Source organism: Papilio machaon, chromosome 15 (genome assembly GCF_912999745.1).
Source record: "Papilio machaon chromosome 15, ilPapMach1.1, whole genome shotgun sequence".
NCBI classification, from domain to species: domain Eukaryota; kingdom Metazoa; phylum Arthropoda; class Insecta; order Lepidoptera; family Papilionidae; genus Papilio; species Papilio machaon.
In genome coordinates this window covers 1,078,615-1,101,509 of record NC_060000.1, presented here as the reverse complement: position 1 = coordinate 1,101,509, position 22,895 = coordinate 1,078,615, and the positions used below count along the sequence as shown (strand labels likewise).

General features: G+C 35.7%; 2 protein-coding genes and 1 long non-coding RNA gene across 4 annotated transcripts; 2 read left to right on the top strand and 1 right to left on the bottom strand.

The window, feature by feature from the left end:
- Window positions 1–494: 494 nt before the first annotated feature.
- On the top strand, window positions 495–5,152 carry LOC106718370 (myeloid leukemia factor). The gene is made up of 6 exons (XM_045681403.1): window positions 495–700; window positions 1,432–1,607; window positions 3,217–3,299; window positions 3,547–3,649; window positions 4,405–4,525; window positions 5,005–5,152. Exons 1-6 carry the CDS (start codon window positions 648–650, stop codon window positions 5,135–5,137), a joined length of 669 nt encoding a protein of 222 aa, XP_045537359.1. The 5' UTR covers window positions 495–647; the 3' UTR covers window positions 5,138–5,152.
- A 328-nt stretch (window positions 5,153–5,480) lies between these two features.
- Window positions 5,481–7,089, top strand: LOC123721746. Of its 2 annotated transcripts, XR_006756300.1 has the most exons (5): window positions 5,481–5,801; window positions 5,938–6,255; window positions 6,392–6,487; window positions 6,730–6,941; window positions 7,058–7,089. It is a non-coding gene; the product is annotated as an uncharacterized LOC123721746 (long non-coding RNA). The 2 variants fall into 2 exon arrangements; XR_006756299.1 differs by having other exon boundaries at window positions 6,730–7,072.
- Window positions 7,090–13,240: 6,151 nt separating this feature from the next.
- LOC106718369 lies at window positions 13,241–16,564 on the bottom strand (the record flags this gene model as incomplete). The annotated part of the gene is made up of 4 exons (XM_014512441.2): window positions 13,241–13,487; window positions 15,425–15,584; window positions 15,723–15,927; window positions 16,021–16,564. Coding segments are annotated over 4 exons (1,077 nt in total), but the record flags the coding sequence as incomplete, so codon positions are not given.
- Between the last annotated feature and the right edge of the window lie 6,331 nt (window positions 16,565–22,895).

Here is a 22,895-nt window from a genome sequence, read left to right as displayed (position 1 = left end):
AAAATAATAAATTTGTTGAAGGTTCTAGTGCTTCTTTCTCACATTTATCTTCCTATGTGAAAGTAATTTGCATCACAAATTATTTATTAATACAACATTTTTATATTACCACATCTTGTTTCAAAGTTTACACGTTTTCGTTCCAATCAGCACGTTTTCGTGAAGTTGTATAAATGAAAAGGAAATTTTGAAAGTTTGAATCGGTTATTCTAAGGAAAGCTAGGGATGTCCGTAATATCTTTAATTTTTTTTAAGTTTTACTGATTGCAAACCACGTATCGAACAAAAGAATGTTGTGTAAGAAAAATTTTTGATTGAAATCAAAATAATTTAATACAATAAACAATTATTGAGCTTAAAATACAAATTTAACAAGACCAAGATGAAAAAAAGACAGTATCGATTTTATTTCGTACTTTCGTAAAACTCGGCATCGACGAAAAACCGTAGACTATATAGAGTGCACATCACTAACCATGCTTGTTGTGATTGACTCCGCACTGCGAGATTTTCATTTGCCAGAGAATTCGATTTTTCTCCGCGACTGATTAGGCACGGTGCAAAGATTTATGGCAGTTGTGGTACTTTTTGACTTTCTAATTAAATTGGTTTAGTAGTGATTTGGGTATAACTGAATATTTAGAAAAATGTCTCTCTTTGGTTCTCTATTGGGAGACGTGGAAGATGAATCGTTTTTTGGGTAAGTTAGTGTTTTCTTTTATAATTTAGTGTGAGAACCATATGTGCGCATGTATTTGCGAATATTATAAGCTGATTATTAACAATTGCACACGTTAAAGAAGAAACTACAGCGTCCTGATATTGCTAAATTGTTACAATGTCAAACACGCTGATATAATATTTTGACACATTTGGCGTCTTATTTTTTTTCTATTTTTTTCGCCGATGTTGATGTGATTATCAAATTCAACAGCTGCTTAAGAGAGAAATAATCATACCTATACATGACCAATTCTTTTTAAATTCCTTTTTTCCATAACCTTCATGATGTCAACTTGATACATTGCAAAATATCTGTTGTAAATAAATTGTGAATTTTTTTTTGTACCGTTTAATTATGAAGTGAAATGAGAATGCAATTGTTTTGCTCGCAATTGCAATAAATCAGAAATTGCAACCTAACTGGGATAAAAATCTACTGTAATAAAATTGTCACGGCAATGTCTAAAAAGGTAGAGGAATACCAAAGTATGGATGGATTCTATGAAAGAGTATATGAGTAAGAAGATAGTGAATTCAAGTATGACCGCTGAAAGAGATTAATGGAAGTGCAGTACATACTTTGCCACCCCATGTAGGGAAAAGGGTAGACTAACAACGATGAATAGTGTCACAGCAGTGGAGTTCTACTGTTAGACTCCTAACAAAGGATTATCATAATTTTAACCTATATTATATTGTTTTGTTTAGTTCACAAATGAGCCACATGCGTCACATGAACAACATGATGAACTCATTACTGTCAGACCCATTCAGCATGCTGGGGGGTGGTCCGCTGGCTATTGGGGGGCCGCGCCATGGTAACTCCCTGATGCCCTTCATGCCGCAGATGCCGCCGCTGAACAGACTCTTTGGAGGCGGTAATTGTATGTATTTATAAATACATGTACACTTTAATAGTAAACATTACTTTTTTGTATAAAATTAAATTTTAATAGATGTTTGTCTGTTATTGAATTCTATAAAAACATACTATGCTTACTCTAGAACAGTGTTTCTCAAAGTGGGCGATAATGCCACCTTGGGGGCGTTTGAAACCTAGAAGGGGGTGTTAAGGGGCTCAAAAAAATGGGGGTGTTGAAATTAATTAAAGCAATGAAATTGTGGTTTTTAAGTTTTATGGTTGAATAAAAATTAGGGGGCTCTGAAATATAATTGATTTTCAAAGGGGGCGGTGAAAGAAATAAGTTTGATAATCACTGCTCTAGAACATTATAATGATATCTTATGTCAATTTGTAGCCATATTTCAACATAGGTAAACTATTTTACACAAAAACTCAGAAATTGCAAAGTTTTGGTAACCAAATACTTTTTTTTATATCTATAGAACATTAACTGAGACTATGATAATGGATAATAGATATGAGAATCTAGTTTTTAATCTCAAAAATTAAGCTTAAAAATTATTTTTTTCAAAATGAAAATTACAAAAAAATTAACATGGGACCTGCAGTAAAACATTTTGTTAAATGTAGAGGTTGGCATAAATACTTATATGAAAAGAATCCAGTAATCTTACTTCATACTATTATAAATGCGAATTTTTCAATAGATGGATGTTTGTATAAAGGTATCTCCGGAATGGCTCTACTGATCTCGATGAAATTTGACATAGATGTAACACATAGTCTGGAAGAACACATAGGCTACTAATTAATGTTTGTTTAAAAAAAAATACGACCAGATGGAGTTGCGGGCGACAACTAGTATCTATTATCTTTTCGAATCTCTATTCCAAAAATACTTTAGTACTAAAATTAGAATGTAAATGCCGGATGTGTAATATTTGTGTGTATAATGTGGGTGTTACTGGCATATATATGAGTGTGCTCAGACAATGCCAACACTTTTGTATTTTTGATTTTTAACACATGCAATGCTACTATGATTTTTATGTTGATGGCTCCTATAAAGAAGGGTCAATGTGCAAATTAATAACTTTACAGGAGAGACTCAAGTTTCAACCATGTATGAAAAGATGCCGCATATGCCCTTTTACTTTAGCAAAAAAAACACGTTTACACATGTAAATGTGTATTTGTGTTTATTGCATGTTGTTAACTAGATTAAGAGATATAATCATCAATTTGTTACTTTGGCCCTTATACCTAGGACCTATGTGAGTGAAATCCAGTGACACTGTAATTACAACAACTATTTTTTTAGTATAACCTAACTTTACCAGGTTTTAGAAGACAGATTTTTTTTAAATTAATTATTACAATAGTAGTGACTTTAAAAAAAATTAAATGGCAATATTGATTTAATTTAATTTAATGTATTCTGTTTTAAATACATCAAATGACTAAACAAAAAAAAATAGATTTAAAATTTATCATAATAGTTTTGTAGGAACAAATTGTTTGTAATATTTTTTGTATAACCTTGTTTAACACATTCAGTGCTATTACGATTTTCTCTTTTGTCATGCTAATGGCATTAAAAGTGTTAAAATGTGACTGTCTTCTTTCAGTCCTGAACGGGCCAATGGGGGTCGGCAGCTCGTTCAGTAGGAGCACCATTGTCATGTCCAGTGGACCCAACGGCCAGCCACAGGTGAGGCTTGGATTACTAACTATACCAGCTTTCTATACAAATGCTTAATCTAATATATATATATATATATATATATATATATATATATATATATAGTCCATTCAAGAAGTCTAATTTTTTTTTTACTAAGATACATACTATGTATGACTTCAATTTCCGCCAATGATGGACTGTATTGCCGTCCGTTGCCATTTCAGTTAACTAGCTGGCAATAGTGTCCCCATAACAGTGCCCCTCCTGCACGCAGGTTATCAGCTCCTCCAGCAGCACCAAGTATGGCCCCAACGGGATCAAGGAAACCCGCAACACTCTGCAGGACTCACGCACTGGCACCAAGAAGATGTCCATCGGTAAGTTATTGCATGGATAGCCTGTAATTCAGAACACCCTATATCTGTACACATTTATATTTCATCAATAGATTGAAGAAAAAAAACGAAAAACCATTTTTTTTAAATATCGCTAATTTTATTTTTTAGTGCCATTCCTAAGTGATAAGGGTTGACACTAGTAATTCCCTTAAAATAATTTAGACGGCAAACTCAAACGGCAAAGCTCACTATACGTCCCCACTGAGGGGTTCGAAGCCTACCCTAAGTTAGGGGTGACTAGACCATACTCAACCACGCTCGACTAGTATGGTTTGACTTCACACATATCTTTGAATTTCTTCTCAGATATGTGCAGGTTTCATCACGATTTTCTTCACCGTAGAATGTCGGATAAATTATAAATGTACATAATATGTAAATCGAAACACATTGGTCATGGCGGGATTCGAACCCAGGACCTTCAGATTGCAATTCAAATGCTTAACCCCTGAGTCATAAACGCTCTTCTACATTCATGAAATAAAACAAACATGAGTTCATGAAATTAACACGCTAAATCAAATTGCATTTATTTGCGATGTGTTGCTAAAATTTACCTAACATTGATATGATCATTCCTATAATCCAAGTCCACAGTAGAAGTCATTCATCTTACTTCTAAGAGAAATGCGAATGTTTAGATGGATGGATGAATGTTTGTTGGATGGATGAATGTTTGCTCGTATATTTATGTGACATTATTCAGAATTCATGGTTTGAGTTTACAAATGCAGGTCACCATATTGGTGAACGCGCGCACCTGATAGAGCGCGAGCAGAACTACTACTCCGGAGACGCTGAGGAACGCCAGGAGTTCATTAACATTGATGAAGAGGAGGCTGAGGAGTTTGACAGGTAATGACCACATCTGATAGTGAGAGCAATTTCTAAATTAGCGGTTCTAAAACTTTTTGACTACGGAACCCTTGATTCTAGGTTCGATTATTCTAGGCTTCAGAATTTGTCTTTTCTCGTACACCACATTCAGTTCGCGTCCTATTTTTTTTTGTAAGACTTTAGTATTTTTTAATTATAATCAGTATCCATTTTCGTGAACACCTAGATAGGCTTTGCCCCAGGACTCTTTAAGCACACTTTAAGAAACGCAGTTCTAGATAAAATATTTTTACTTTATGGTATTTCGATTTGACTGAACCATTGATGTGTGTTAAAGAATTTTACCAGAGCTTCGTATTGTTTCCCAATTAAAGGTTTACGTCTTTATTTTTTATATTGTAAATATACCAAATACACAATGCAATGCTTTGAATTGTCTTGATTTTTTTATGTACCTAATCTTTTTTTTTTTACATTTTATGAGTATGATTTTTCAGAGAGTTTCAAACTAAGGCTGGTGCTGCTCAGATGCGTTCTCGCGAGGCTATCGCCGGCAGGCGCTCGCCCCAGCTTCTCGCACTGACCGCGCCCCCCGCCCCCGCCCCCGCCCCCGTCTCTCCCCCAGGGTAAGTTCCCTACATACACGCACATACAAACCAAACACACATACATATGTACATTCGCGGTAGTTCGCGGTGTATCAGTTACAGGATGAATTGAAAAATAAACACCGCGAACTTAGCTGACTGTACTTTGGTATTTCAAACATTACATCTTCACTATAATTTACATGAATACAATACATTTTAAATATTTTCTTTGTATCCTATCTTTTGTATTATTTCTATTTGTTAGTATTTGTTATTGTATCAGCATGTCTAAGTGTTTCAACTACTTTTTGCTTTTAGCATACCATTGTCTGACTTTTTCTATATTTTTTTAGCTTTAGATACTTTTAGCATACCATTGTCTTTAGATGTTTTTTATATTTTTTTTAGCTTTAGATATTATTAGCGCTACTGCTTACTTTATAGTGAAAAATACATACATACATAGAAAACACTGAACGAATTTGTAATTGCGATTACTGGAATAATGTGTAGGCTAGTTAGTTTTTTTCATACGGACAAGCAGTGGATGTCGTGTTATTTGGATATAAGTGTGTATGAGTGTATGAGGTAGTGTGAGGTAGTGTGAGGTTGTATGAGGTGGTGTAGTCAGCATGTAGCACATAGCACATTGCAGCTCGGAGCGAGCGCGCAGTCGTGTGAGCAGAGTGTACGTGCAGTGTGAGGTAGTGTGAGGTAGTGTGAGGTGGTGTGAGGTGGTGTAGTGAGCATGTAGCACATAGCACATTGCAGCTCGGAGCGAGCGCGCAGTCGTGTGAGCAGAGTGTACGTGCAGTGTGAGGTTGTGTGAGGTTGTATGAGGTAGTGTGAGGTAGTGTAGTCAGCATGTAGCACATAGCACATTGCAGCTCGGAGCGAGCGCGCAGTCGTGTGAGCAGAGTGTACGTGCAGTGTGAGGTTGTATGAGGTAGTGTGAGGTAGTGTAGTCAGCATGTAGCACATAGCACATTGCAGCTCGGAGCGAGCGCGCAGTCGTGTGAGCAGAGTGTACGTGCAGTGTGAGGTAGTGTGAGGTAGTGTGAGGTGGTGTGAGGTGGTGTAGTGAGCATGTAGCACATAGCACATTGCAGCTCGGAGCGAGCGCGCAGTCGTGTGAGCAGAGTGTACGTGCAGTGTGAGGTAGTGTGAGGTAGTGTGAGGTGGTGTGAGGTGGTGTAGTGAGCATGTAGCACATAGCACATTGCAGCTCGGAGCGAGCGCGCAGTCGTGTGAGCAGAGTGTACGTGCAGTGTGAGGTTGTGTGAGGTTGTATGAGGTAGTGTGAGGTAGTGTAGTCAGCATGTAGCACATAGCACATTGCAGCTCGGAGCGAGCGCGCAGTCGTGTGAGCAGAGTGTACGTGCAGTGTGAGGTTGTATGAGGTAGTGTGAGGTGGTGTGAGGTGGTGTAGTGAGCATGTAGCACATAGCACATTGCAGCTCGGAGCGAGCGCGCAGTCGTGTGAGCAGAGTGTACGTGCAGTGTGAGGTTGTGTGAGGTTGTATGAGGTAGTGTGAGGTGGTGTGAGGTGGTGTAGTGAGCATGTAGCACATAGCACATTGCAGCTCGGAGCGAGCGCGCAGTCGTGTGAGCAGAGTGTACGTGCAGTGTGAGGTAGTGTGAGGTTGTATGAGGTAGTGTGAGGTGGTGTAGTCAGCATGTAGCACATAGCACATTGCAGCTCGGAGCGAGCGCGCAGTCGTGTGAGCAGAGTGTACGTGCAGTGTGAGGTAGTGTGAGGTGGTGTAGTCAGCATGTAGCACATAGCACATTGCAGCTCGGAGCGAGCGCGCAGTCGTGTGAGCAGAGTGTACGTGCAGTGTGAGGTAGTGTGAGGTTGTATGAGGTAGTGTGAGGTGGTGTAGTCAGCATGTAGCACATAGCACATTGCAGCTCGGAGCGAGCGCGCAGTCGTGTGAGCAGAGTGTACGTGCAGTGTGAGGTAGTGTGAGGTGGTGTAGTCAGCATGTAGCACATTGCAGCTCGGAGCGAGCGCGCAGTCGTGTGAGCAGAGTGTACGTGCAGTGTGAGGTAGTGTGAGGTTGTATGAGGTAGTGTGAGGTGGTGTAGTCAGCATGTAGCACATAGCACATTGCAGCTCGGAGCGAGCGCGCAGTCGTGTGAGCAGAGTGTACGTGCAGTGTGAGGTAGTGTGAGGTGGTGTAGTCAGCATGTAGCACATAGCACATTGCAGCTCGGAGCGAGCGCGCAGTCGTGTGAGCAGAGTGTACGTGCAGTGTGAGGTAGTGTGAGGTTGTATGAGGTAGTGTGAGGTGGTGTAGTCAGCATGTAGCACATAGCACATTGCAGCTCGGAGCGAGCGCGCAGTCGTGTGAGCAGAGTGTACGTGCAGTGTGAGGTAGTGTGAGGTGGTGTGAGGTGGTGTAGTCAGCATGTAGCACATAGCACATTGCAGCTCGGAGCGAGCGCGCAGTCGGGTCAGCAGTCGCCGCGCGCCGCGCACCGCCGCCAGCCCGCTCGCTGCGCACACGCATCTCTCCAGGTAACACACACACACACACACACACACATAGCGTAATACCGGAAGGTAGTCCCGGAGGGGTACCAAATAGTCCATAGAGAGGGTTGTTTTAGTCGGTAACGGGACTCAGAATAGGTGAACAACACCAATGAGCCTGAGCCCGACACACCAGGCATGTAGCTCCCATGTCTGATGGTGCCCTAAGGCATTTTTTGCCCTCTATAAAAAAAACACACACACATACACAGAGATGTTTCACCTATGGAGCTTGTAACATGTTCAGATGGTATCTCGATTCAATTTTTCCTCAGTTAAAAATCAGATTTTTTTAAATACTTTAAAAGTCTGATCGAGGTCAGAAATTAGATTATTTCGAAACACACATTCAGTTTAAAAATATATAAGGTTATCTTAATACAAGTCCTCAAGTATAATTTTAAAAAAAATTACAAACCGTCATATTTTTTTTTTCAAATTGACAATTTTTTTACGTTTTGAATAATTATAATATGCTTATGCTTTTAATTTATTAAATGCATAATTTTATCGCTTTTTAAAATTAATTAATAAGTATTAGAATGTGTTAAACGAGTACAAAAATCAGAAAATACACAAATCACAAAATATTTATTTAATATTCCCAATTGCAGATATTGGAAGCGGCGCTACTACTATTAGACATATAGTAACTCATATATCTATATCTATATATATATGTTACTTGCTGTATATATGTATGGCTAATATTAGTTAGTGTTGTGACTCTGCACATTTTGCATTTGCAACTTTCGCATGATTTTTTTTGTACATATTTTCAGCAATTTTATAATTATTTCAAGTATCTTTTTTTTTGTAGTATTTCTAAAAAAAAAATTATGTTTTGATAGCTTTTTTTTTGCAATCAATTCAACAAAACAATTTAATTTTTTAAGTAATTTGTGTGATAATAATTCTTGGATAATTTCATTTATATTACTAATAATTAAACTAAATCCATAACGCGAAATAACAAAATTGTCAGTTGTGACAAACTTATTTGACACAAGACATGACAAGGATCTTGTACCAGATTTGTCATTAAGAAAATGTGCAATCGTAATTCAGATTAACTTTTACCCAAAGAGCTGGATAAGTTTGTCACACCATAACTTCATTTATAAATGAATTATCAAGTTTTATTAAATATTCATACTTTTTTTATCATGATATATTTTCTATTTTCCGGACACCTGTATATCTATAAGTTGTCACAACATGACATAGTGTCATACCTTTTGCAGTCCGAGTGTGCGCGACGTGTACGGCACTGCTCATCCCAAACGGCAACGACACAAACACCACAACCGACATAGACATGCCGACAACTGAACGTATCCGACACGACATACACACGACACACACACAACATTGCCATCTCCACTGCAGAAACATGTTTAAGAAAACATCGTTTTTCAATCTTATTTTGTCATCTTTTAAAACAAGTCTTTTCCTTTTCAAATTTCTTTTTTTGTCTATATAAAACTAAATGTTCTTAATTCTAGATTAATTTCTATTATCTAAAGTTTAAAAATCACAATTTTTTTCTTGAATTCCTAAAATTTTTTTTCTATATTTTCGTTACTGATTTAGACAAACTTCAACATATATCTTTAATATGGCAGCGTTAATTTTTATTTATTTAACACGTTTAATATATGTTAGTGAGCAGTGAAAGTGTTAAAAATTATTTTTTTTGGTCATTACATACATAGGCTCAAGATGACGGTAGATAAAAATTTCTATCGATGTTTTATGTCTACCCACATTTTTCATATAAAATCCAACTAGTTTTAACGACCTTTAATGTGATAGGTCGTAAAAATATAAACTATATGACCAATGTATGGATTAAAATGTATACATTTTAATCTGTATAATATCACAGATTATAAGGTTCAATTTCGTACAAATAATTCATAGATTTCTCCATAGACAAAGTGGCGTAAATTCTATTCGTCTGCTATTGTAATTTGAACTTAGTTGACTTAAAATAGTTGCTGTAAAAATTATGCAAAAATCATTTTTTTTATATCTAGTGTATGTTTGAAATAGTATATTAAACTTTATTATTAAGGAAATAAGGTATATTTTGTTTTTGCAAAGATCCTATAACACCCCACCTTTGTTGAGGTTATGATTGAGACTTGATTTCATTTTAGAATATATAGATATATAACATATATATTAGCTAATCTGGCTTACAAAAATAAGGCGACAAATTGTGTCTGGAGGCTTTTTTTGGAGTAAATTCCCTCAGTGTTGTCTTTGACAATGAAAAATTTCATTTTGACTCTTAATTAGACGTCAAAATTGTATCAAACAGTCCATTTATAGGTTATATATCTATGGTTTTGTCATTCTGAAGTTTTAGGTTATGTTTTTTAATATGAAATCTGGTAACGGATGATATACTGTGGGTTTTCATCTGTACAAAACATGTTTGTCAACTCACCGTTTTAAACTTACGGCTTAAATAACTAATATGATACCTTGTCGTCCAATCTTACGAAACGGTTAAGGGGTTGTCAACATTTTATTTATTATGTTTAGTTTTTTTTAATTAATTGCTCGACAAAGCAAACTATTAAAATGTTTAACGAAATTCGAAGATTTTCTATACGATAAAGGGCATTCATAAAATAGTGATTATTAAATTGTAACATCATTTTAATTAAGAAATTAGTTATTATAGAAAAAAAATGTTTCGAACGTCTGAAAGTAACATTTTTCATTCAAATTAGTTTAGCTTTTTTATATGTAATTTATTTAGTTCCGACATTTCAGTGACGGGTATTATTTTAGATCACTGACCTCTATATATGGATAGGATATAAGCTGTTGTATTTTGTGCTTATTTGATTTGCGCCATTTTGGCGCTGACTGTCGCGGTGGAAACTCGAACTAATAACAGATAGTACTGTCAGTTAAACAGGTGCGTTTAAGGAACCAAGGAAAAGTTGGTTCAAGCAAACGACCTTTCCATTTATAGTAATCAGTGTTTAAGACCCATTTCTCAATAGTTTATAATTATTATTAAGATTAGACGTAATAAGTGAAATTCCGCTGCCGAATTTTTTTTAATACATGTAGGAAGATACATTTTCTTATACTAGTGTTAGGAAAAAAACAGATTTAGGAACCCTTTAAGTTGGCACGTCTGGTAAAGAGTACTCTTTTTATTGACGTGCCAAGTTATTTTAATAGAAGATGTGAATTCCAATACAATCTTATTATTGGACGTTATTTATAAAATTCAAATAAAAATATCAATAAATTAACGTTGTTTTAATTTACCTTTTTTTAAGCCGACTTCAAAAAGAAGGAGGTTATCAATTCGACTGAATTTTTTTTTTTTTTATGTGTGTTACCGCGAATCTCCGCCCCTGGTGGTCCGATTTTGATAAAAATTATTTTAATCGAAAGGAAGTGCTTGCAGATGGGTCCCATCTTTTTGTTTTTTTTTTTTAAATAACTAGAAGACTAGTAGATTTTGAATATAGCTTCAAAATTTGTTGCGAAAATTAGGGACATTTTTGCTTTTAGCGCTTACGTAGGCTAAACTATAGGACCTACATAAAAATGATGTATGGCGAATTGTAGCTCTTTAAATGTGCTAAATAAAAGTCCGCGATAGCATATATCTATCTTTTATAGTTTTCTCACAATAACCATTTTTTATTGTTGTAATAAATGTTACTAATGAAATTAACAACATAACTAATTCTGTAATCTTGAGTCTGATCTTGTAATCTTGAGGGGTAGGCAGAGATCGCAGACCTTTTGACACGAACATTCAAATTAACTTTTGTTTTAATACATTTTTAATATCTGATTTTACCTTTTCTTTAGCACACTGGAATTATTCTAAAAGTAATATTTATTATCTAGGGAATATATGACTATATATGAAAAACTACTAAGTAGTTTTTGAGTTTCTTAATATATTCCGAAGTAGTTTTTATCTAGTCTATATTTATTATCTTTGGTATTGTTCTCAGCTCCCAATCGATGTCTATGGTTTGATCAAATTGTAATGTTTGGATTAAATAATAAAATTCTATGATTCATTGATGAAAAAAAAGTAAGAACAATAGTGTTTTTTTTAATATTTTTATTACATAACTTTTGAATATTCAGTTTTAGCAAACATATGAAATTATATTAACAAATATTTCTGATACATTATATATGATTATTTATAATATGTAGAAAAAACTTGTATTTATATATTATGTTATGTTGCAAAGATTTATAATTACCTGATAAAATGTTACATACGTTTTCAGTACATATATCACTAAATTCAGATTTATATATTCCGAAAATTAGCAGTCTATCGTTTAAATATTTTTAATACATCATCGATATCATTTTAAAATAATGATTATTTATGTCTAATAATACTAATGAATAAAAAAAACAATTATTTTATACATTATCGTCCTTTTAGCGGCGAAAATTGTGAATAGCTTTTAGAGAATTCGTAACTAAAAAAATGTGTCCCACCAAATTAAATATAAACATAATTGTAATGATAAAAAATTGCCTTATGTAGATTATAAAGTAAATGCATGCGTTATAAAAAAGAACATATCGTTGGTTTCCGAGACCAAAATATCTGTATAAAACATACTTTCATCTCATTACTTATCTTTAACAAAACAGTGATATTTTATAAAGGGATTTAAGTCTCAGAAAGCAACAATTAGTGTCATAAATACCCTTTACTTGACCGTTTAATAATAATAAAATTATTATATTTTCTACGTGGCTAATTTTGTGTACAACTACGTGCAAGGGAATGGAAATTTGACCACGCTAATACTATGGCTCCTACGTAAACTATCGTACGTTTAAAACGCAAATTTTGCAAGATCTACAATACTTCTTTATAACGTTACTTTCAAATACAGAAATTAGTATTCATCAAGTTAATTTAAAAAATAATAAAAATAGGGAGTAAATTGCAAAATTGTGGCTTGCTATAGTTTACGTAGGAGCCATCTCCATAGTAAAAGACTACAACTCTAAATATTTATTGCATATATTTATCAGTTTCGAAAACTAATCTATTTCCGTTTTCAATTTCTTTCCTTATTCTTCTGCAACTACGTATAAAATAAAAATAAAGGATTTCTAATAACTTTCGTTGTAGAAATGACGCAACAAGGAAAACATACACATTTTATATAAAAAATCTTTTTTTTTATATCCCGGATTTTTCTTCTCTATTTTGATCTGTGTTTTTTTTTTGTTATCCAATTTAACTATCACAGTTTTGTTGATCGAGTTTACGAAGGCTGTTTCAAGAATTTTGTATTTTAGATTAATAAAATAAAAAAATATATATTTAAAATAAGTAAAATAATAAAACTTCGTATTTAAATTTGTCAAATAATCGTATATTTAAATATATTATTAAACCAATAGGTATGTCAAATAAAGAATAAGTACAATTAAGAAAAATTAAACGTATAAAAAAATATAAAAAATCTTAATTTATTTAAGAAAATAAAAAAGCTTATTTCTTACAAAATAAACCCATTACCAAATTCGAAATATAATAATGAAAAATAATTAAGCTTTTAATTGTGAAATAAACTACAAATTAAGAGACAAATATTGTTTATGGTGCGTTTTGGCGCGTTTTATCGGCGGCCATGTTGCCGCCATTACGCGGCCGTCAGAGACACAGGCGGCAGATATCATCGTTGATCTCCAGCAGCTGCTCGATGAAGCTGTGGTCTTCGAGAACCTCCGCCAGCCGGCAGATGATGTTCCGTAACTCACCTTTCTTGTAATTCATCTGAGCATTGCAAATCTCCACTTCCTCAGATATTGACTCTGGTATCTAACAACGAAGTAACACATTACAATAGAGGTTATTGTTTACCTTTTCAAATATGTTGAAGTTTTTATTAAAATTAACTAATCTCTAATATTATTATAAAGATTTATGATTTTTTCCATTTAACAGCTCAAGAAAGTTAGTAGCTGGTTTGAATCTCATAGAAATAGTACTGCAGGTAATACCGCAAAAAACTGTTAATTTCACATACATATTTTGATTAAATCAAAAGGCACAATATAAATAGGAAACATATTAATAATATGGGCGCAGAATTAAAGTAAAATGTGTAAAAAATACAAGCTGTCGCCCACGAGTTCGTCCCTGCGGAATGTTAAAAAAAACTTAATAAGTAGCCTATGTGTTCTTCCAAACTATGTTTTACATGTGTACCAAATTTCATCAAGATCCGATGATCTGTTACGGAGATACCTTCAAACAAACATCCATCCATCATTGTTAAAAATACACAATAGCTAAGTAACGAGGTCACAAACTAAGTTTCCAAGTAAAACTCAATTTAACTTTTAACACGAGTTTAGAGTTTGTAATGCATACGAGAATAATGTTCATATATGGAAGTACTAGCAGTTGCCCGCGACTCCGTCTGATTGAAAAAAATCTTTATTAGTAGCCTATGTGTTCTTCCAGACTGTTTAACATCTATGCCAAATTACAGCGAGATACATTGAGCCGTGGAGATACCATCAAACAAACATCCATCCATCTATCTTAACATTCGCATTTATAATACTAGTCTATATATATAAAAGAAAGTCGTGTTAGTTATACTATTTATAACTCAAGAACGGCTAAATCGATTTGACTGAATATTGGTGGGCAGGTAGCTTAGAACCAGGAAACGGACATAGGATAATTTTTACCCCGTTTTCTATTTTTATTCCGCGCGGACGGAGTTGCGGGTAAAAGCTAGTCCAATATATAAAATTCTCGTGTCACAGTTTTCGTTCCCGTACTCCTCCAAAACGGCTTGACCGATTCTCATGAAATTTTGTGAGCATATTCAGTAGGTCTGAGAATCGGCCAACATCTATTTTTCATAACCCCCCCCCTCCCATTTAGTTTTTTTTTAACTGCGCGCGGACGGAGTCGCGGGCGACAGTTAGTTAGTAATATATAAATATGTATATTAAATATATAAATACAGAAGTTTAGCACGTGTCGGAATATTTATTCAGCGGAATAGTTATCGAGAAATGTATCACTCACAAACATACTGTTGATGTTGTAGTCATATTGTGAAAGCAGACATAATACAAAATATCTTTAACTTAGTGGGTATCAACCTGACACGTATCGCTATCTCTGTTTATTGAAAGAGAATGTAAGGGATGTCTATATGTATTATTAAAAGTATCACTGCAGTCTATTTTTTTGGTGATTTTTTTGTAGAAGGTGCAGTGGAAATTCGGTTAAAATATCTAAAATTAACGTCCCTTTTAAATTCCCACAACCGAGAAAAAAGATTTGGTGTATGGATATTTTGAAAAAAAAAGTTTCTCAACCACGGAGTTGCGAGAGAGACGGTGCGTAAATACATAGAAAATATCGTTAAAAAGCATCGCAAATTGTATCATATAATTACGCTCCTTATCAATGTGTGCTTATGCAATCACGAGACAAAGTTAAATAGCGGCACGTGCATATTACGCAAGCGTTTACATTACACGCTTTGTTATGCTTCGAAACACATCCGGCAAGTTCTTTCATTTAGAAATAGACGTGACTATTGAATGCCTGCTTGTAAATATTTTATAATACACGTTTTGTAAAGTATTTACGGCTGATCAAATCATGTCTTCCTTCTCTTTCATGTAACGAAACGAGTCTAAACGTGAAGTGCCCTTGTAACTCTCGATGTTACCCCTGAGCTGTTTTAAGAGTAAAACTATGACGTCATTTCGTAATTTGATACTTACAGCATCAGGATCGATAAAATTGTTGAACTTGTATTTGGTCTTGTGTTTCTCAGTGCCGGTGTCGAAGAACAGCGTGAACTGCGCGTCCTTGCCGCGGCCCCCCACCGGGAAATAGAGCCCGGCTATGAGGTGGCCTTTCTGGTCGCGGGCAAGGAGACTCCTGGAATTCAAAGCTTACGGTTATTAATTTCAAATTTACGTTACACTTTTTCCAAAAGCACAAAGCGCCATGTGTGTTTTACTAATGACCTGATATGATCTGAAACTTAGGATGGTATAGTATATCGGTAGATCTCACCTGAAGTTGTAAACGAGATTCCTGCGCTCGGTGACATTGACGCCGTCGAGATAGGGTCGCGCGACGTACACGAGCGACGTCTGGCACTTGAAGTTGGAGCCACGTGTCTCCCGCTCGCGCCACTCCACGTAGCCGTTGTTGAGCGGGCAGAACGCGTAGCTGTACTCCTTGCGGCAGTGCGCCTCCTCCGACTGCGTGAACCAACCTTCACGACACACAAACACCTTGCACTTAGTCGACGCAACAAAAGAGAGAATGCAAAACAAGTATCGATGGCCTATCCCATAATTGTACCGACCGGTGTGCGGATACCCTCTATCCGCCATAACGGTGACGACGCGGGGCACGTGATAGCCGGGGTCGGCCAACAGGACGCCGGCGCGCCCATCCACCACGATCTGCACGCACACCATGACGTGTTCCTTCTCGGCGGCCAACACTGCCTCTGGGCCTTCGCCGCTCGTCACGTACTCTCGCACGTCCTCGACCGCCTCCTCGCACGAGACCAGCGCGCAGGCTGCCGCGAACCCCGGCCGCCGCTTGTCCAGGCTGCGCCAGCGCCTCAGCAGCTCAATGCCGAGGCCTACGCAGGTGTGCTGGCGCGGCCGGATCGGCGGCGTGTACTTGCCGAACAGCTGCTGCAGCGGCTCTGCGGATTTCTCGAAGGCGTCGTACAGCGAGATGAAGTTGCTGACGGAGTCGTAGTTGTCGGTGAGCAGCAGACGACGCAGCACGCCCTCGGCACGGGTCACGAGGTCCTCGTGCTCGGCGGGCGTGAGGTGCAGCGGCGGGCGCGGCGGGCCCCAGCGCGGGCCCGGCAAGGGGTTCAGGGAGTCCGCAGCGAGTCAACTCGGCCACTCGGCGCCCCAGCGGCCGACCGTGGGCGCGACCGCCTCGGCCTCCGCGCACGCCTCCGCCCCCGGCCCGCGCGCATCGTCCTGTCCGCGGCCGCGCTCAGTGTGCGACTCGGGGGCGCCCTTCACGAGCGCCTCACGCTGCCTCTCTGACACCAATGATGACGATTTTTCACGCTCTGTTAAACAATATTATTGTAAATCTTTGCACCAGTTTGCGGTCGACATTTATTTAAAAGAAAGAGTAAACAATTCCATTCTTTAATGAGTAGATATCTACAATTAATGTGTACTCGTTAAGATACATTATGTTAAGTCTAAGTTTCTTGTTCACTTAACGTTTAGATATAAACCACAATAGAACACAAATAACCATCACGTGGCATTACTCTGGATTACGTCACTGTTGCAAGTCTCATAAAAACCTATGACGTAAGCCTTGACCCATGGTAAATACATTTGTCATGGCCTAGTTCTGTGTTAGTTCTAAGACAATAACAAATAACACCTAGTTCTAATAGTCGACTGATTTACATATTTTTGTACATGTTACAATTAAAATTCGGCCTTCAAATTCAGCAAATATTTGTTATTTTAGTTTGTAAATGTGCAATGTATCATTTCTTATCGATATTTAAACTGTTTTATCGTCAAGGCAACATGTGAATGCTGTATCTGTTATATCGCGTCAAGTTTCACAAAAATATTTATCAGAGTTTAAAATCTTTTATGGTGATATCTTTTGTACGTAGATAAACGATAATATACGTTTGTGCCTTTTGATTTGGCTTGTGGTTTAATTCTGTAGCACGAGCCATTAATTTTTGAGACCAAAATATGTGTATAAAACATATCTTCATTCCCGTCATTATCTTTGAGAAAACATAGACAACAATACGTTTTTTTCGGTGATTTTGACCTCAGAAACCCAAGGTTATATCGTCTTTACAAAATTGCTTTGTGAGCACATTATTTTAACGCTTAACTGGTTTAATTTCATTTAGATATTTACGTTCACTTCACGAGGAAGTACAATAAAACATTTTATTAAATAAACATGATTCATTTCAAACGCATCGCACAATAAACATTTTGCGCGGGAAATCATTGTCACAAATACGAAGTAAAATGGGCAACTTTACCTTTGTTGTAATTAACAATTTTAAAGTAACAATGCAGCTACAAACATGAGTATTTTTTGCTGTTTTTGGTCTGTATCTATAGTTTTGTTTATCTGTGCTTTGTACAGCTGTGCCTGTGCAAACAATGGACGTCATTTTGTTGAAACTGATGTATGACGAGAATGAGTATTATGTGGAACAATGTACGTATATAACATGTACAATAACCTCATAATTATTTCCGGTACGCGATTATCGCTCTTAACGCCATAGTTAGAAGAGTGAGTATTCTAATTATTTATATGTATTTTTTACCTGAATAATCTTGTGGTCGGTGATCTTTAAGATGTATATTTCTGCGAGGCTGAAAGCGAAATTTAAATGAATTTTGCAATTGAATTAACGTATTACATAGCTGTTATACGTTAGCACGTATGTTTTTCTAGTATTGATAGCATATAAAATGGCAAAATGCAAGCAGAAATCAGGTTTATATCTAGCTCTTATTGTTACCTAACATTTAAAAAATGATATGCATATTACATAAAATTTTAATTTAATCTTTTAATAGGTCATTCTAAAATAAAACGATGCTCTTTCAGAATGCTTGTAATATGACCTCATGAACAGTATGATTTTTGATAATAAAATGTTAATCTAAGCAATAATATTCTTTCCCATGAAGCAATAGAGTTCATATTAGTATACACATTCGATATCTTGACACAAAATCGGTCATATTTCGGCGGGAAAGACAATACGCAATTGAGGTTGGATTACAATCACTCAACAATATTGACAGCGCGTCGATCAGCTGTTGAGATTGACATGAAATGCGACAGTTTTTTTTTATTACAAGAGGTTAAAACACTATCAATATTCGGTTTGTTAATAAATTGTTAAATTAATATTTTATCTTAATACCAGAGATTCTTAAAATATAATGGTATAGAAATTAATGCAATTATTTAAAATATCCAAGATTGTTATTTTAAAATACCTTTATGCTAATAACTAAACCGCTGTCAGTGTTTTACTAACAAAGTGAAGTGTTTTAATTAAATTACCATACTTTTAATCAGGGATCAATGTATCTTAACTCCAAAGGTCGGTTACCGGTCAACTATGTAGCATACAACGGGCTTCAGTTCAGAGAACGATGATTCATTGAGAATTTTAACATCCCTGTAATCGTAAAGACGAGCGGCAGAGCAGCACGTTTTAGTGATGACTCAGTAAACTGAGTAATAGTTATATCAGGTAGCTGGTTTTAGAATAACGGTTATATTACTTGGTCAATATTGATGTGATGACGTAGTTCATTTACGAGTTTTTTTTTTAGGTCTGTTGTCATTTTTTAATTTGTTGGGTATCACTGATAAAGTTTTATTTGAACATTTTTTGTTGTGTGTACGCAATATTCAACAATATCTTTGATTTTCCTTCTTCTTCTTTTTTCTACACTTGAGTTAAAGTCGGAATTGTTAGTCTTACGTGTAACTAAATCTTACGAATATTATAAATGCGAAAGTTTAGATGGGAGGATGGATGTTTGTTTGAAGGTATCTCAAGGGTTTTTTTTTATTTACGCGCGGACGTAATCGCGGGCGACAGCTACTCACATCATAAAGGAAAGTGTGCCACAACCCACAACAGAGGTTATGAAATTTCATGACGCAAATGAAAGTGATGGTGTCGATAGGGGTTTCCCCAGACGGTTTTTTAGATCGTTAAACATGTATATACTGCAGTAGACTAGTTATTATTATTATTTTCAATGTTAACAATCAAATTTGAATACAAGTTTCTTGAATATTATGTTATGTCCGAGGGCAACTTCGACTTACGGGGGAGGCCCACGTATCAAGATGTAGGCTATTGTGTCAACGACCTTATTGCAAGTCACGTAGTAGGTATGCTGGAGTAGCATGCTTCAAGCATTCTTTAGTCTTAGCTGTCGTGTATCTAGGCAGACTGAAGCACGCCTTACTTCAAAACTATAGAAGCCTCACGAAGTCTTGAGCTTTAGTGTACGCTGTGTAAGGATTTTTTTTATCGTGTAAGTGTCTTTATGATTGCAGTCGCCCGGGACTCCGACCGCGCGGAATTAAAAACTACACTGTCTACATCTGTGACAAATTTCATCAAGATCCGTTGAGCCCTTCCAGAGATACCTTCAAACAAATATCCATCCATCCATCTAAACATTCGCATTTATTACATTAGTAAGATTAAGGATAGCCTACTTTGTAAATGCCAAATGTTACAATGGCTACAATAATTCTGAATATTAATGAAGACATCTATAAATGTTATGTTTATAACTTTGCCAAAAACATGTTTAAGACATTGGGTTATATTAGAAATAAATCCTTTAATACCAAAGTAACATAGATGTGAATAAAACCACAAAATAGTATATAATTATGAAACAAAGTAGCTTCGTTTTTAATTGGATTTTCAAAAATTGAATCTTATGCACTAGTAAGTAAAGTATCTAATCCCGTCTTTGGATTTATCTTTGGAACCCTCAATGTTTGTACCACGCACAAAATATTGATTTTCGGGCATGGGTGTGTTTCTCTCATTAGAATTCTCTCCCCCTTGTTGGCGTTATATAGCTTATTTTTTTTATTATCTATGGTAAATGAAGAGAAGAATATAATTTATGGTGATAGGATTCACTTTTGTCCACTCTTATTCACTGAGCTATCCTTGTCTTAAAGAATTTAGTACTATCAAGGTTCAATCTTGTCTGGATGTTCTCTTAATTTCAAGTGTTAAGTAACATGCTGTTTAATTACGTGCAAGACAGTTTTGACTTATTGGGTAATAGTGAAGTATGGACTTTTTCAGTAAGGTTTAAAACATTTTAGGACAATCGCTGCTCGAAGTGAGTACACTTTGCAAAACTTGAACAATGGATTTGGCTGTCAGTTCGCCTCTGCCAATGCGGCAAATTGTGCAGGATCGATCCACGCTCGGAACAAGTTTTATGTATACTTCTTAGAGTATTCGTTTGTACGAAAAACTTATATCAGATGAGTGTAGGGTTAACAAAATAGATTTATTTTTCAGCAAAATTTGGTCCTTCGAAGTTAATCGCAATTCATTAGAGAAATAATATATAGGTAATATCGCTTCAACTCTTTCCAAAGCATTTTAGGGTATTTTGGGAATATATATGGCAAGAAAAATTTGTCACATTTTACTTACTGTACGTTGTGAAAGGATTCATTAGTTCATATCTGAATGGGCGATAATGATTTAGCGAAAGTATTACGTATACACATGTATAAAAATAGACCCTGACCTTTAAAACCGCCTACAAACGCATTACTGTGCTTCGAAGTGCGTAGGCATTTCGACAGTAAATCACAAATAAACGATAAGTTCGTTAAAAGTCGACTGACCCTTGCAGAAGTCAATGCACAGGTAACAAAAAACAGTATCTTGTCTCTGGTTTGACTGTAAAGCTGTTATAAAAAGAGTGACATTGAATTGTACCTCAACTTTTATTAGGCTCGAGGAACTCGAAAACCATAAGAAATTAAGTCGTATCTGAACAAAAAGTATGAGTGTTAATAATGTTCAATAGCTTTTCAATTATAAACACATTTACCTTATCTATATTAAGAGATAACGGTTCTTCAATTGTCTAACTAGATTACCTTTTTTATGAGAGGCTAAATAAAGGCGGGATCCTGAATTTATCAAGTAATAAAGGTAGAATATAACAATAATTATGAATAGATTTAAGACCTAGGATTAAAAAATAACCACGAATACTAGACCAAAAATTAGACATATTATTGAAGTGGCTTAGCTTAGATCTGCAATAAATATTTTAAACATATGCTTTTGCTAAATACATGGAAAAATTACTAGCATAGTTTTGAATATGCCGCATAGGCTATTAAATATTAGTATAAAATAGGTCAACGAAGCATGTGGCCAAGTTTTTTCGCGTTATATTCGGGCAATTCATTTCCACGATTCAATGCCGCTGCAGGAAAATTATGTTAATCGTTAATACTGCATTGCTTCTATGCTGAAAATATGAACTATATAAAGGAACACATCTTTTAAACGATTAATTACATACAGTTTTTTTTAATATTTAATTAAAAAGCGGTATGGAATTGAGACATGAGATTTTAGTTCATTGAGAAGCGAGCAACATATAAAGATTGTTTTTTATTTTATATATAATTGTTGTTTCAAACTAAATTACCACTGTAACGGGAGAAAAAAGTAAAAGGTTAACTAACACCGATAAAATACGACTTGTTTTATTTTGCAAGTTGAAAGCAAAGTTAGATAATTCAGTAATAACAAATCACAGCATCGGTAAAGTGATCTTTGTTTACGTCTGATGCAAAACAATTATTATCCGCATTTTGTACGTTCTAACTCTTTGCGTATACACCACGCGAGTACACATTCTTTGTGATAGTAAAATACAATAAAAATGTATTGAAACACGAAAAAACTAATTTAGAAAAGCTTATAAATTCATTTATAAAATATCCACTTACCCATACAACGGCTAGAAGCCAAATAAAAAAAGAAAAATAGATCGCTGCCTTTCGGGCGCGCTCTATCCGAAACGCTTATCCCTCCGCCGACGACAAACACAAACTGATCGTTGAATGCAGTTATCGCCGCGCTATTATAGCAGCGCTGCTAGCGTTAGCGTTGCTTCTTTTAGTGAGTTCTATTTCATAGCGTTCGCTAAAACTGTTACAACCATACATTTTAGTTAATTAGTTCGTATAACTTAAGTTATGTTTGTATGTAAATAATTTTTTTTATAGAAAGATTACTTCTTACGCGTTATCATTACTTCTTGTACTTATACAATCTCCTTATTTACAGTTTTTTTTTATCGAAAAAACTTAACATTTCTTGTAAAATCTGATAGCCTCAGCAGTTACAGGAATTTTTTTGACTAAGCGAACATCTACGACAACAACAAAATAACTTACGTCCGTTACCCAGAGAGTTAGGCAGAGACCATAGACCTCCTTTTGGCACGGTCCTGACACACCTCTCTCTACATTTTACATTCATACATGTACACATACATACGTTCGTTGGTTTCGGGTACTCTAAATACCGCTTTTTTTGAGTATTTCATAAATTTTGGACATTTACCAGTCACTTGTTAATGAATGCGTGCGATTCACATCAATACC

What these genes read in the sequence shown, in the direction of transcription:
- LOC106718370 (XM_045681403.1), top strand. Translation starts at nt 648, where the DNA reads ATGTCTCTCTTTGGTTCTCTATTGGGAGACGTGGAAGATGAATCGTTT. An exon ending in CACCAAGAAGATGTCCATCG is followed by an intron (nt 3,650 to 4,404) that starts GTAAGTTATTGC and finishes TTACAAATGCAG; the next exon opens with GTCACCATATTGGTGAACGC. An exon ending in GAGGCTGAGGAGTTTGACAG is followed by an intron (nt 4,526 to 5,004) that starts GTAATGACCACA and finishes ATGATTTTTCAG; the next exon opens with AGAGTTTCAAACTAAGGCTG.